At 39.3% G+C, this 14984-nt stretch overlaps 2 protein-coding genes across 2 annotated transcripts; both read left to right on the top strand.

The window, feature by feature from the left end:
• Positions 1-466: 466 nt before the first annotated feature.
• Positions 467-3048, top strand: LOC148089704 (uncharacterized). Its single transcript, XM_087785054.1, has 3 exons — positions 467-550; positions 1573-1852; positions 1928-3048. Exons 2-3 carry the CDS (start codon positions 1582-1584, stop codon positions 2062-2064), a joined length of 408 nt encoding a protein of 135 aa, XP_087641180.1. The 5' UTR covers positions 467-550; positions 1573-1581; the 3' UTR covers positions 2065-3048.
• A 605-nt stretch (positions 3049-3653) lies between these two features.
• On the top strand, positions 3654-13609 carry gpr108 (G protein-coupled receptor 108). The gene is made up of 18 exons (XM_087809465.1): positions 3654-4137; positions 5658-5777; positions 6230-6280; positions 6361-6452; positions 6523-6599; positions 7019-7176; positions 7240-7302; positions 7374-7475; positions 9080-9213; positions 9402-9477; positions 9598-9671; positions 9740-9857; positions 9920-10050; positions 11116-11159; positions 11227-11276; positions 11364-11447; positions 12445-12566; positions 12648-13609. The coding sequence occupies exons 1-18, from the start codon at positions 4042-4044 to the stop codon at positions 12733-12735; spliced, it is 1680 nt and encodes a 559-aa protein (XP_087665591.1). The 5' UTR covers positions 3654-4041; the 3' UTR covers positions 12736-13609.
• Positions 13610-14984: the final 1375 nt, after the last annotated feature.

Raw genomic sequence — 14984 nt, 5'->3', positions numbered from 1 at the left:
GATTTCGCCCTCCTTCCTGAAACTTTAATTGATCGGTTAGAAATTTTCCAAGAAATGTTCTCTTATTTAGAGAAGGTATGAAGATCAGGAAGACACGCCCAATTAACTGAAGGACAGATTTAAAGTCACACCCACTTTAATTTATGTATAGTGTAAATAGATAGTGAATGGAATTCAAGATGGCTACCTTGGTGGTTGGTTCCATTTTTCTATGTCTTATTTTGTATATTCTGTAATGCCACCACAACAAATTCAATACGTTTTATGATTGTTAATACATTTGAATTTAAATTGTTAAGAAAGAAAGTTAGTCTTGGTTTTCGTCTGAAATATGTACATATATATATTTATATAAAGCGTTTCAAATCGATTTTGGCTTAACACGTTTATAGAAAGAAAAGAAAATAGTACTTTTATTTATTTATTTTATTTTATTAACTTCCGTCTTACCGGAAATTCCGGTGTCTTTGGCTGGTGGCTAGAGGAGGTTCCAACAAGCGGCAGTGTTCGAAGAAAAGGAAAAGCGATTGAGAGACGAACCAACGTAACGGTTGGTTTTTTTTCATTTATTTATTTTTATATTTAATTCCTTTCTCTACATTGTTTTCCATGACTGGGATTTCTGCTGATTATAAAAAATAAAAATAAAAATTCCAGAGTGAAGTTAAGTTTAGTTGCCGTCATTTATATCGGCAATACTTTGTAGTAAATGTTGTGAAACTGGCTTCAGTGATTTTAAAGATAAAATATGATCTTTCGTGGCCGAGAATCTTGTCCGCGGGAGCGCGCACTTCCGCACTGTCGCACTTTCACTTCCAGCTTCATCTTGTGCAGCGAAAGTTGTAGGAAGTTTTGAAAATAAGACATTTTAGTATTTTAACACGTGAATGAATAATACAAGACCTTAAAAAGTCATCTGGGCTGACTGTGATTTTCTCAAAATGTATGTATTCATGTAATGTACTTGATGATATTGATGAAATAACACATGTCAGGACGACAGTCGTTTGTTTGTCATGATAGAAATGTATTTCTAAATGCTTTATGATTTTTTCAATCACTGGAAAACATGTAATATAAAGTGTTTTTAACTCGTTGTCCTATCAATAGTCAAGGCCGTCCTATATGATGTTTTAATTTAGAAATGTAGCTTATTTACTTATTTATTGATGTTGTTTCAGTATATAAGTAAGTAATTTATATTTATAGAGCGCTTTTCCAGACCAGGGTCACTCAATAAAATATATACTTAAAAGATCAGGATAACACAGAGTTACACAGGATATATATATATATATATATATATATATATATATATATATATATATATATATTAACATATATATTATTTAAGTCCCACTAGCTCTTGTGACCAAAAAACCTTTTCTGATTTCATTGTATCAGAATCAGAGTCATCAGAATCGAAAATTGTTTTGCCAGCGTTGTAACACACTGGGTTTTATTATTAATAATTTGTATATTAAAATGTTGAATTAGTTGTACATGAGTGTGTTTGTCACATGACCATGATGTTCTCCCGGAGAGTAACCGTTTTTTTAATTTTTTTTACAGTGAGGAGAAATGGAGGTTCAAGAGATGATGCTCTCGAAGCTGGAAAACCTGACTCAGGAAAACTATGCTAAGTTTGTGTGGTATCTCAACGTGAAGGTGCTAGAGTCCTGCGACCCAATTCCTAAGGCCCCTCTGGAACAAATAACACGTCAAAACACCGTCCGAGAAATGATCCAGAGGTATGGAGACAATAAATCACTGGAGCTGATGTTGGCAATCCTGAGAAAGATGGGCTTGAATGGTGATGCAGAAACTTTGAAGAACATGGTTGCAAAGAACCGTAGGTTGTTTTTAAATAGCTGATGAATGACATGTGGATCGAGTTTGAATTCTGCATTTGTTTGGTTTCTTCCAGGTGAAGAGAAATCCCAGGTGTCCACACCAGTAGCTCCTCCTGTACCGTCGGTGTCTGCTACGAACGGAGCCATCGTTATTGCCCCGTTCATGTCCGGTTGCACCATGGGAGCAGTGAACTATAACATCAGCAAATGAACTTTAGGTGACAAAGTAGCAAAGGCAAAGATGATGAGTGAGAAAAAAAAGATTGTTAAAAAGAAACACATTTTAATTATATACAATGAGAGATACAATGGAGCTTCCCTATATATATATATATATATATGTATGTATGTATAAATAAGACGAGTATAGGAGTCTGAAATGTGCCTTTGTGGACTGGAGTGAGAGGAACCACTTGCAGCTGAACACCTCAAAGACCAAGGAGCTGGTCTTTGACTTCGGGAGGTCCAGGACAAAGCCACGTCCAGTGTCCATCAGAGGTGACGAGGTGGAGATAGTGGACAACTATAAGCACTCGGTGTGTGGCTGGACAGTAAACTGGTCCTGCAACACAGACCGTGTATATAAGAAAGTTCAGAGTAGACTACTTTCTGAGGAGGCTTCGATCATTTAACATCTGCAAGAAGCTCCTCTGCATGTTCTACCAGTCTGTGGTGGCCAGTGTTTTATCCTGTGGTGTGTTGGGGTGGGAATGTGTCCAAGAGCAGTGTCAACAGGTTGGACAGGTTGATCAGAAGGGCTGGTTCTGTGGTTGAAGCTGGACTCACTGGTGACAAGAGGAGATCTCTGAACAAACTACTGTCCATCATGATGATGACATCATCCTCTGAACACTGTCATCAGTGAGCAGTGAAGCAGATTGAGCATGGATGCTCCTCCCATGATGCAACACTAATAGACTCAGGGACTCATTCATTCCTCGTGATATTAGATTGTACAATTGTGAGTTCGGGGGCAGGAGTGAAGTTAAAGTATCATGATCTTCTGTTCTATGTTAGTCTTTGTATCCTTTGTCTTTTTTTTTGATTATTTTGATTAATGTTCTTTATCTTTAGACTTAGATTGTATCATCTTGTTCTTTCTCTTTGTTCTAGTTCTTATTCTTATGAATAATTGCTGTATTGCTGTGGCTATTGGAAAAAAACATTTCAATAAAGTTCTACCTAACCTAACCTATATATGACACGTCATTCTTAAACTCCTTGTTTCGTCAATAATGTTTAAAAAATACGTATATATATATATATATATATACACACACACACATTTTTATTAATATATATATATAGATATATATATCTATATATACATATTTTATAAACATTATTGACGAAACAACGACTTTATCTATACATATATATATCTATATATAGATATATATATCTATATACACATATTTATTAATAATAATAAAAAAATATATATATTTCATCATGGATGATGACATCATCCTCTGAACACTGTCATCAGTGAGCAAAAAGCACTCGTTGTTTCGTTATTGACGAAACAAGGAGTTAAAGAATGACGTGTCATGGTCACATGATCCAAACGCTGAGAACACAAGGTTAAACAAATGTCGCTCATACGTGAGTGAGCCATATATACCGTAACGTTTTAGGTCAAGTTTAGCGGTAAACAAGTAATTTTATTTATGTTTTATCATTCAAAGACATCGAAAATAACGTGACGTGGCGAAACACGTGGCTCACGCTTTTATGCCGGAAGTGTGTCATCAAAGTAAAACGTCATGACCCGAAACACTTTGAAATATTGAGTGGATTTAGTTGAACGTCACGAGTGGGTCACTGCATACATTCTTAGGCGGAGGCGAAAGTTTCCGATGCCACACAATTCGCACTTTTATAGTTCGCTTTTATTTTGTCTAACGTTTTCTAACCGTACGTGACAAACACCGCGCGCTTGACGACTACTCAGCACCAGGAAGCGAGGTGTTTTTTTTTGGTAGCAGGAAGCTAGCGATGAGCAGAGTCCAGATCACGGTCCACCGATGGTTCCATCTTTAATCCACAGCGTCTTCCGTACATGCGAGCGTGTGTGTCGGTTGTAGCGCCGTCAGTGTCGAGCTGATCTTCCAGGCCTCCAGCTGCGGCTCCATCTGTTAGCGGCGCTAACGTTAGCCCCAGGACGGCTAGCGTTAGCCTGCCCAGGATGGCTGGGACACATCGGTGGTGTGTCGCGGCTGCTCTCCTGCTGCTCTGTCTCCACACCTGCTGCCAGGCGAGGATACACAAGCTCACCCTGAAGGTGAGACGACGCTGTCGAACGAACTTCTCTGCTGGTTACCTGGTTAAAAACCCGCCGGTAGTTCCGGAGTTTGACAGCTAGCTAGCTAGCGTTAGCATTGCTATGGCAAGTAAATAGAAGAACTTGTTGAGTCAGCTGACCAACACGACGGGATCAATATGTCGATGTTCTACTCCAATATACTTGTATCTCTTAAGATATTGAAGAAACTAGCTCTTGAATGTTGTGGCAATTTAAGCAAAAGTCTTCTCCTCATATTTTTCAAAAGTTTTTAATTAGAATATGTCAACTTTACCAAACGAAAACTTGAGAAGTTGTCAAGTCAAGTTATTTTATTGTCAAATATACATGTTTAAAGACATGCAGCATAAATTACATTGTGGTCCTTTCTGACCCTGGATGACTTAACAGACATTTTTCAGGCGTTTCCTCGATTTTCTGGAACTCCTGTTGTGTTATAGTATATATTTTATTGAATATTGTTTTGATTTTTTAAGCTCCTTGTGACCCTGGTCTGGAAAAGCTCTATATAAATATAAATTACTTACTTACCTTAAACACTTAAAACAAGTAAAGATTCTGCGGCTATTCACAACATAACTATGACTAGAGTTGTTTGTTTACGATGAAAGACATGTTTTATCAGGTAAACCAACCCCACTGACCAGTTTCATGTAAATGTCTTTTTACATGGTGTTGGTATAGAAACCAGCAAAAAAAGGCAAAATGTGTAAAAGTGTGTGAAAAAAGTGAATAAGAAACAAAGCTGACGAGGTTGGGTCATTAATGTAGACCATAATGATCTGGTCTTTTGGCCAAAACGAGTTTGCAGCTCACAGAGTCATCTTGGATAAGTAAATGATTTACTAAAGAAAAAAAAATAAAAACAAAACAGTGACTTGTGCAGAATCCTAAGATCTATTGAAATATCGTTGTCCTTGTTTAATAATCATTTTACATTCTGTTATTTAGTGTCAAAAAAGTGAACCACTATAATGCGTTTGATTTGGGTATCTTAAGTTTTGTCTTGCAGTTAAGGATGACATTTTTTCCAACTTTCCTTGTCTAGGGGTCAAGTTGACCCGAAGGCCCGAAAACCAATGGAAAAAAACAAACATGACCAAACCAGATGCTTCAATTGCTGAGCAGCAACCCTTTCAGTCAAGCAAAGAAAAACTTAACGTGTCAGCTCGGATCATGGACCTTCCTGGTGCTGCCCGATGGTTCACTAGAGGAATAAACATTAGTGAGGAGAAGAAAATCATTTATTTTAACCTTTGTGTTGTCTCAGGGTCAAGGTGAACAACCTCCCTGGCTTCCAGAAATACAAATGGTGGAGGTTGTTCACCTTGACCCTGAGACAACACAAGGGTTAAACACAAGCTTATCCCAAATCATCCATGGTTGTAACTAGACTATACCTTTTGTATTTTTGTATTCAACAAGTAAATGTGGTTTGATAGGTGGAATCTAGTTGAGGAAGAAATCAAATCTATTTTCTCATTTGTGCTTATTTGCAGAATGAAGCCCGGTTTGTGGTCCACCTCACTACGTTTGGATTCTATGCCAATGGCACTCTGGACGTCAACCTGCTTTCCCTTCGCATCCCAGAGAGTGTGGTGAACTACAGCGCATACCCGGTGAGTTATCTGTCCCAAGATTTAAGTTTGTTATTGTCAATTTAGTTTGATGTGGGGAAAAAACATGTTGTCTTACATTAAAGAATTGATTCAAGTTAAACGATCAAAGCTGAAAGACAATAGAGCAAAGCCAAAAATCCCATTATATAATTCAGTAAGTCTTTATAGTACCTGTTTTGGTAGACGTTAAGTTAATATGACCTGGTCTATTTTCTGGAAATTCAGCCAGTTTCATTCTGAAAAAATACTTGGTAAACTATCCTTTCACATAAAGTCCCGATGACTATGGAATGCTAACAAAAAGCCTGTAAAAGTTGGAAAAATGAATGTTCAGTTCAGAAAAACTTTTGTAGCCGTCTTTCTTATTGAAGCCATTTTCTAAGATTTTTGCAGTCAGGAGTGAGCATGAACTGTTGTAAAGAGTGTCGACTGTTCTCATTCTATGGTTCCAGATGGGATTCAGTCTGTCCAGGTCCCGTGTGAGCGGAGTCTTGTCGTACACGGTGAGTGTTACGTTCTTATTCATTGGCGTATGTGGAATCTGTGACATGTTTTAAAAGGCAACACTTTCTTTTGTCCGCAGGCAGAGGAGACGGAGACGTGCCCGCTCACTCTCACCAGCTCCCCGAACGATGAACCCGTCGTCCTCTTTCTTATAGATGCTGCCACCCTGAGGTGTGTGGAGCGCCACCGAAGGTCGCTTTGGAATCGAAGAACGATTAAACATGCATGTGTGTTCCGACAGTGTCAAGGTGACTGCGCTCGGGGCTCAAGACAACCTGCTGGTGGCTAAGCCGAAACAAGAGACTCCAACGGACAAGGGTTTGTTTGTTTTTTCCACTTAATAACTAAAGTTTTTCACTCACTTAATCAGGTTGCATTCATTTTTTTGATACGTTTTGTATAAAAATGATTAAACCAGAAGTCGGTTGCATTCAAGACATCCATGATTCTAGAACTTAACAGAAGTTAAAAAGGAGATCAGTCAGTTACTCAGAATATGTTTTATCCCTTGTGTTATCTCATGATCAAGTCGACCCGAAGGCCCAAAAACAAAATTGTTTGGGGTATCCCTTGTGGTGCCCTTGAGTCACCTTGACCCTGAGATAACACAAGGTTTTAAGTAAACTTGCACTTTCAGCTGCTTCTTAATGAAGCAGAAACGATTAGAAATGCGTCCTCATTAGTTTGGCATTCGTCTTGTTGCAGTTCTAGGAACGACACTTGTTTGTTTCCTTCAGGTAAAAAGGAAAGGAGAGATGCTCCGAACCCACCGACCAAAGCTGATGGAAACGCAGTCACGAACACCAGCCCTGTCACCACAAAACCAAAGATCACCAATGAGGTGGAACAGAGTTTGGACGTTCCGATAAAGAACGACGAGAGCCAAACTTTCCAGGTAATTTATTGTTTTGAGTTTGTGGTTCACTCCCAAAAGTAAACCTCTAATCTTGCCTTTTAGCTCGGGAAGACCGGTCACCTGACGCTGGCTCTTGACAAAGTCAACAACTCGTACAATTTCAAGGTGAGTGCAGGGTTCGAGGGGTTCAGCCTTCTTGTGCGTGCGTCTTAACTGTTTGCTTAACTTTCCCACAGTTCCATATGCTGATGGGACTTCTGTCGGAGGGTCTTTATAATTTCAACTTCCACTACTGCCAGAACATGGAGCCTGGAATCGACCTCCCCTACTCTTTCTCGGTCAGTAGACAACACTTTTGCTGGCTCCGAAAAATCAAGTCATCCATGATGAACCCTTCAGAATAAGTGGATTGTGAGGAATATTAACGCAGGTTAGGGTTAGTAAAGGCACTATTGTTCTACCTTACCTTACCTTACCTTATTATCTGACATGAAAAGTGACCAGAGCGAGAAGAATGTTGCTTCGCCTCATCTTGATCTCTGTGTAATTTACATGTGTTTTGTTCCTTAAAGCTCAAGCCTTAAAGCCAGCTGGTGCACACCCACACAATTTAGCCTCAAAATAATACTGTAAGAACTTAAACCAATGTATCACAATTATGTAACACATAATTCCACATTATTAGATTTTTCTGAAATTTTGTACCATTTAAACGCCTAATTCGTTTAAAAATTGACCGGTTTGGATCTGGTATCAGAAAATAAACCATCACCATCCCTACTTGAGCGATGACGCATGGTTTTGTCTTATTCTGCTATTAATTCTGACTCGCACTCGGCTTGTTCTTCAGGTTCTGTCAGTAAGATCCGTGAATAAATATCTGAGGAAAAAACACTCCTCATAGCTTCAGGAATCATTCTCAATCTCCTGTGGAGAAACAAATGTATCGTCATTTTCTTTATTCTTCACATCAGACATTATGTTTAAACAACCTGGTATCTCTGGGCTGGATTCTCAAATGTAATCTTATTTAAAAAGTAAACTCTTGCCTCGTGTCACTCTCTGGTTTTGAAGAGAAAATATGGATATAATAAGCACAATACTAACAAACACAATTTCCAAGTAGTCTCGTTCCACCGGTTTGTAATGTCAAGCCGCAGAACTTATTACAAGGATCGCAGATATAAACTATTTTTGAAGCTAAATTTAACACATTTATTATCTGACTGATGATAAATTCTGGTTATTTTTATGTAAATCAAGCCAATCACGGAAGGCACCAGGCAATATTAACCAATCAGAAGCAAGATAAGGCGGGTCTATCTTTCATTACAGCATCATTACTCACACACGGAGACAACAGTGTGTGGTCGAGTCATCGTAACAACAGCAGTTGTTTTTCATGTCATGAGCCGCACTTTAATTTGGAAAGTTATCGCTAAACTTCAAGGCATGTTGAGAGATTTAAAAAAAATAACATTTGAATTTATAATCTGGGAGAGAATTATTGATATTTTAGCTGTGACTCATACATGTCACTGTTAAATGTGACATGTTTATGATGCTACAAATCAATAATTATCCCAAGTTACTATTAATGACAGTCATAGATCTCTTCTGGAAGATTTAGAATATTTACCCCCAAAAAAATCATAATATGCATCAAGTATTTTCAAACGTGAGGCCAAGAAGTTATTATTACTTCCACAGTATAAGCGACATTTTGCTGAAAAAATGAACACTTCTGGGATTGAAAAATGGCCAATATTCATCTGTGTTTTACATTTTCTCCAATTTAATTTGACCTCACTGGGATTGTCATTAAAATATTAAAATATATATAGTTGTCACATCAACTGCTGTGTCACTCTGTTCAATTTGTTAGAAACTCAGGAAAGTTAAACCATTTCTATTCTTATTAAAAGTCTTTTGTGTCGCACAGATTGAGTTGACGGAGAAGAATCCAGGAGGTTACTTGTCGGCGGCAGAAATCCCCCTCTCCCGCCTCTACATCTGCATGGCAGGTGTGTTCTTCGCGGCCGCCATGGTCTGGATCTACACGCTGATGAAGCACAGGTAACGGGTTTTAAAACTCATGAATCGAGAGAGTTGGATTTAGTTTTTGGTCGAGTCCTGCTTCTTCATAATTGAGAGCGAGAGCGTCCACCTCCGAAAATAAACCACCTCTTCAAATGACTTTCTTGTGATCTTCATTTAGATTAGTATATTTGCTGTCAAAATCCTGACGTGTATTTCCTCTGCAGGTACAGCGTGTTCAAGATCCACTGGCTGATGGCAGCCCTGGCCGTCACCAAGGCCACGTCTCTGGTGTTTCACAGCGTGAGTACCATCGTCCCAGACACTCTCTTCCCTCGTTGAGTTTTTTATTTTAGTGCCAAACGCGTCAATACCTTCAGGGAAGGTTTCTCTTCACCTCTTAATCCCTTCACAACATTTCAGATCAACTATCACTTCATCAACACGGAGGGGCATCCCATCGAAGGCTGGGCCGTTATGTATTACATCACTCACCTGTGAGTATTTACCTGCACTCGAGCGCCAAACATCCCGTTGACGGTTTTTTTCCCCGTTTCACACGCAGCCTCAAGGGGGCGCTGCTGTTCATCACGCTCGCTCTGATCGGCACCGGCTGGGCCTTCGTGAAGTACATCCTGTCCGACAAGGAGAAGAAGATCTTCATGATCGTCATACCTCTGCAGGTGAGGGCGACTCGACGGTGATGATGATGAGAACGCCATGTTGACACGATGCGTTTTAACAGGTGCTGGCTAACGTGGCCTTCATCATCATCGAGTCCACGGAGGAAGGGTCCAGTGAGTACGGCCTGTGGAAGGAGGTCCTCTTCTTAGTGGATCTCATCTGCTGCGGAGCCATTCTCTTCCCCGTCGTCTGGTGAGTGGAGATGATAAAAATAACCATCAGTTTGGATTTGTGTTCTTTTAATGGTATGTATTTTAACTGAAGCTTTTTTCTGATGAGATTAAAGATGAAAGAAGTCACTTAACTTTACACTTAAACTTTAACTTAACTTTTTCACTTAACAATAATGAAGTCTTTTGTCTATATAGAGAAAGTTTTCAAATTCATGGCTTTGAGGCCAAATCCGGTCGTCGAGTCACTTTATGTGGTCAACCAGACGTTTTTTATCAGAAATTAAAGTAGATTATTGGTAAGATAAGAACATAAAAGATCAAACTTGCATTGAACTGTAAATCATTTGAATGAAGCGAGCGCATACAGTCAACTGTCTACACCTAAAGCGCTTACGATATTTTACCGGAGAACTTCCGGTTTATATCGCTTGTTATTCTTTAAACTGGCGTAAACTATCTTAAAGTACAGACTTCAATTCAAGAGGGACGTTACAGACGAGCAGTACGGAGGTATTTGGAGGTTTTTAAGTGTTTTTTGGACAAAGATGACGACAACTGAGCTCCAGTCGCTACATTAAAATGAACAAATCCTAGCTATTAGTTTGCCTAAAATTCCAACTTTACTCATTTTCTACTCATGTCATCAGTTCATCTCTTGCAAAAAATGACAAAAAGCTTTTTTACTTTTGTTTTTGTATCCACAACACATTACAGAAGTAATATTAGTAGTTTTTATACATTTCAAATATTCAGGTTTAGGTCTTATACTTTCATTCAATTGAGTATTATTTAAAGAAATGATTTCACTGACAGTAGTTTCTCTAAACTCACTTATTAAAAAGTCTAAGTTATTTAGTGGTTTATGTACTATTACATAAATTCAATTTCATATGTAGTTTTTAAATTAGCTTTAATTTTTGGAACAACAGCTAAACTAAAACCTACAAATGGCTTTTAAAAAAAAAACAACAGAAAAACACTTGAGCTTTTCTACTTGTTCAACTCGTAGGAGGATTGTGAGTCATTTTCATGACTATGCTTTTGAGTGACGCTTGTAAGTCTAATGTTAAAAACTCCAACCCAGGTCGATCCGTCACCTGCAGGAGGCGTCCAGCACGGACGGGAAAGGTGAGCATTTCTAGAATCTCAGCCGGTAAAGTTTACGGTTGACTGGAATCTGAACGTTCTTCTTTAGCTGCCATGAACCTGGAGAAGCTGAAGCTGTTCCGCCATTATTACGTGATGGTAAGAAGCGTCTCCTGCTGCGCTCGAGCTGGAGGCCAGAGGGGGCGGAGCCTAACAGATTTTCAATATATTCCTTGTTTCTCTCAGATCGTGTGTTACATCTACTTCACGCGGATCATTGCCATCCTGCTGAAGGTCACCATGCCCTTCCAGTGGCAGTGGTGCTACGAGGCAAGTGCAAACTCTTCTCTGCTCCCGTGGTGTGTCGGCTCAGGAAACGCTTCAGGAACTTCAGTCAAGAATAAAAATCAGACCCGGCTTACAGTCACACGTTTTACTCGTGGGGAAAGTAGAACACAGAGTTTACATGTCGGTCTGAATCCTTTCTGAAGCACGGAGCTGTTAGTTCGCTGTTGTATCCATCTCAACAAGCCGTTCATTATCTTACTCTCAAGGATTACACCAAACACAAACTTAAATGAGTTTCCGTATTTTCCGGACTATAAGTCGCAGTTTTTTTCATAGTTTGGCCAGAGGTGCAATTTATACTCTGGAGCGACTTTATGATTACTTATTTCACATGTTATTTTCACACTAAACCACAAGAGGGCGCTCTTGGCCTGTGTTGATAATTTCCACGTAGAAGAGGAAGCGTAGCATCTTCTACCCCCGGAGTTAGTTAGTTGTTTAAAAGTGACACAGAGGATGAAGATTTCAATGGATTTTAGTTATTTGTAGTTACACGGATGGTTTGGTAAACTTCTTAGTTATTTATGCTATAGTTATGTGAATAACTCTTCATATGTTATTTTAACATACCAGGTTCTCAGTCGTGTCATGTAACGTAACATACCGTACAATTATTCAGCCTGTTGTTGCCTCTATTTTTATTTTAAATTGCCTTTCAAGATGACATGTCTGTTCTTGGTGTTGGATTTTATCAAATACATTTCCCCCAAAAATGCGACTTATACTCCAGTGCGACTTGTATACGTTTTTTCCTTCTTTATTATGCATTTTATGGCTGGTGCTACTTGTACTCCGGAGCGACTTATAGTCCGGAAAATACGGTACTATCCTCGTGGTCGGAGTCAGCTGTTCACCCCTTCAACGATCACACAAGTTAAAAGACAATAATATTATTTTGTAAATAACTTTAGCTCAGAAAGTTCTACCAAATGATTCCTTTTATTCTAAACTCACTTTCCTCCTGTCATTTGTGTTTTAGTTCTTGGTAGAAGTGTCCACTCTGGTCTTCTTCGTGTTGACGGGCTACAAGTTCCGGCCGGCGTCCAACAACCCGTACCTGCAGCTGCCTCTGGACGAAGACGACGTGGAGATGGACGAAGTGTAAGAAAATGTCAAATCGAAGAAGGAGAATTCTTTTATCCCTTAAGACGGTCAGCATATTTACCGTCTCCCTGTGCGCAGTGTCACCGAGTCGGGGGCTCTGGAGGGGATCACCAAAGTCAAGAAGACCTCCAACGGACGCGAGCGCCCAAAAGACGCCACGTCGTGAGTCGGCCGCTGCTGGAAAGGACTTGCTAAACTACCCCAGGCCAGCAGGGGGAGCACATGGACCAATGCTTTCATGCCCCAGATCACAGCCCTTCTCCTGAAACTGGTCGAAGTGGACGCTTCCACTTCTCTGGCTATGCAACGACAACTTTTCTTTTTCCTCTTGTTTTCTCGGAAAAGCATCGAAACAGCCAGAGGAGGCGGGAAGTTGATCTTTTTTGTCATGTTCGCTCTTTTTTCTCCAAAGATAACTATTCTTTGAGCTCTTTCGGTGTTCATCATATTCTGTTTAGATGGTACTTTGACCTTGACTCATCATGTGGGACGACTCGTGTGCGCTCGGATGTCAAAAGACACATGTTCTCCACCTTCACAGACGCCGTTTCTCAGGTAAACGCTCCAGTCTTTAGGGTTAATTGGATTTTTAGGTTGAAATCACTTTCTTCCCGTGTTTGTAAAACGAGTGACCGTGTGATTATGTACATTATATTTACTTACGGAATATGGAAAGTTGCTTTTATTTCATCATGATGTTGGAGAAACGGATCTTCTCTCTAACCGCTGCTGTAATTTAGTGCTTGAGTGGAGGTCAGTGCTCGGGTCGCGACTATCGTCTGCTTTTCTTTTGCTCCAGAAGTGACCTCCAGTGACCTTTTGGTTCTTATTTTCCGTGTGAATATTTAAAAAAATAAATATTTCGGGTCATGAAGTTGCCGAAAACGAAAACAGCCTTGTAAAACTTTTAAAAGGGCTGATCTGGAAAAAAAAGAAAAAATGTTTCAAGACGTTTCTTTGAATGATTTCAAATTGTCTCTCATTGTTTCAAGGAATTTCTGTACAATACACTTATAATCATTAAACCATCGTCAAAGTTACATTTTTCTTTGTTGAAAATTATTCAGTTAGGATTTTTACTTTTCAAATCACAAGTAACAATGTCTGAGATGCGCAACTTTACAGTGAAAAACAATAAGGTTTTTTAAAAATCTCTCGCTTCCCTTGATATCGCAAAACAATTTTATACATTTCAATCAATGCATTTTCTAGAAGCTCTTAACAATTTTTAGTTAAAAATAAGTCCATATTTATTTTTAAAAATCTACCATTTATTTATTTAACGGCATTCAAAGCAGAAAATGTATTAAAGCGAAGTTAAAAAAAATTGCATCACGAGTATTTATCTTTTGTTTTCGATTCCGTTTTAATCAAATAAATCGGGGAAAATGTTGAATTTTTGTTGAAAGGTTTCTGACTTTAAAGTTAGTTTTTGGAGTTTTAAGTTTTCACCAACCGTACTTTTTAGCGTTTTAAGGCTGCCTGGTTGTTGCTGGTGTGTTGATGCAGATATTTGGACATGATTTACGTAAAAGTCGAGGCGAGTTTTCTGACGGACGACGGTGTTTACAGACGGACTGGAGGTCTTTGATCTGTGTGACTCGGAAATGGTTTGTCGTCTTTGATTGAACAAATAAAGTTGGTTTTCTTGAAGTCTCTGATTTGTGTGCCGCCGAAAACCCTTTGATGGTCGACCACGTACTTTAGGGTTTGAACACATGACCCTCCTTGGGGTTTGAGCCTCTATCCCTGCTGACACTGACCTCCTCTCTCAGCCCCCTATACCTAAGTAAGTCATTTTATTTATATAGCGCTTTTCCAGACCAGGGTCACAAAGCGCTTAAGCAATCAAAACAATATTCAATAAAGTATATACTTCAAGATAAAACTGATAACACAACAGGAGTTCCAGAAAATCAAGGAAGAGCCTGAACAAATAAAAACGTCTTAAGATGTTTCTTGAAGGAGTCAGTAGTTCATCAAACACAGAGATGGTTCCAAAGCTTAGGAGCAACAGTCTGGAAGGATTTCTCTCCTCTGGTCCTGAAGCGTGTTCAGGAACCATCAGTAGATTCTGATCCACAGACCTCAGAGCCCGAGCTGGGGTGTAAGGCTGGATCAGATCAGTGATGTAAGGAGGAGCCTGACCATGAATAGCTCGGGAAGTAAGAACCAGAATTTTAAAATTATCCTGAAAGAAACTGGAAGCCAGTGAAGAGTTTTAAGGATCGGAGAAATGTGAGTTCTTCTACTAGAGCGGGTCAAGATTCTCGCTGCAGTTTTGTATGAACTGCAGGCGAGACACATCCTTCTTGTTAAGACATGAAAACAAACTGTTACAATAGTCCAGACGAGAAGAAACAAACGCATGGATTACAAGCTCCAGATCATGTTGTGAAAACATTTTTTTAGTCA

Source organism: Callionymus lyra, chromosome 1 (assembly GCF_982586985.1).
Source record: "Callionymus lyra chromosome 1, fCalLyr1.hap1.1, whole genome shotgun sequence".
Taxonomy (NCBI): Eukaryota; Metazoa; Chordata; class Actinopteri; order Syngnathiformes; family Callionymidae; genus Callionymus; species Callionymus lyra.
The sequence above is the reverse complement of the archived record's forward strand: the minus strand, read 5'-3'. Positions and strand labels throughout refer to the sequence as shown.

Bases quoted from the DNA above. Each gene is read 5' to 3' on its own strand.
- LOC148089704 (XM_087785054.1), top strand. From the start codon at position 1,582: ATGGAGGTTCAAGAGATGATGCTCTCGAAGCTGGAAAACCTGACTCAG. The intron at 1,853-1,927 runs GTAGGTTGTTTT...GGTTTCTTCCAG, and splicing joins GAACATGGTTGCAAAGAACC to GTGAAGAGAAATCCCAGGTG.
- gpr108 (XM_087809465.1), top strand. From the start codon at position 4,042: ATGGCTGGGACACATCGGTGGTGTGTCGCGGCTGCTCTCCTGCTGCTC. The intron at 4,138-5,657 runs GTGAGACGACGC...GCTTATTTGCAG, and splicing joins TACACAAGCTCACCCTGAAG to AATGAAGCCCGGTTTGTGGT. The intron at 9,672-9,739 runs GTGAGTATTTAC...TTTCACACGCAG, and splicing joins ATGTATTACATCACTCACCT to CCTCAAGGGGGCGCTGCTGT.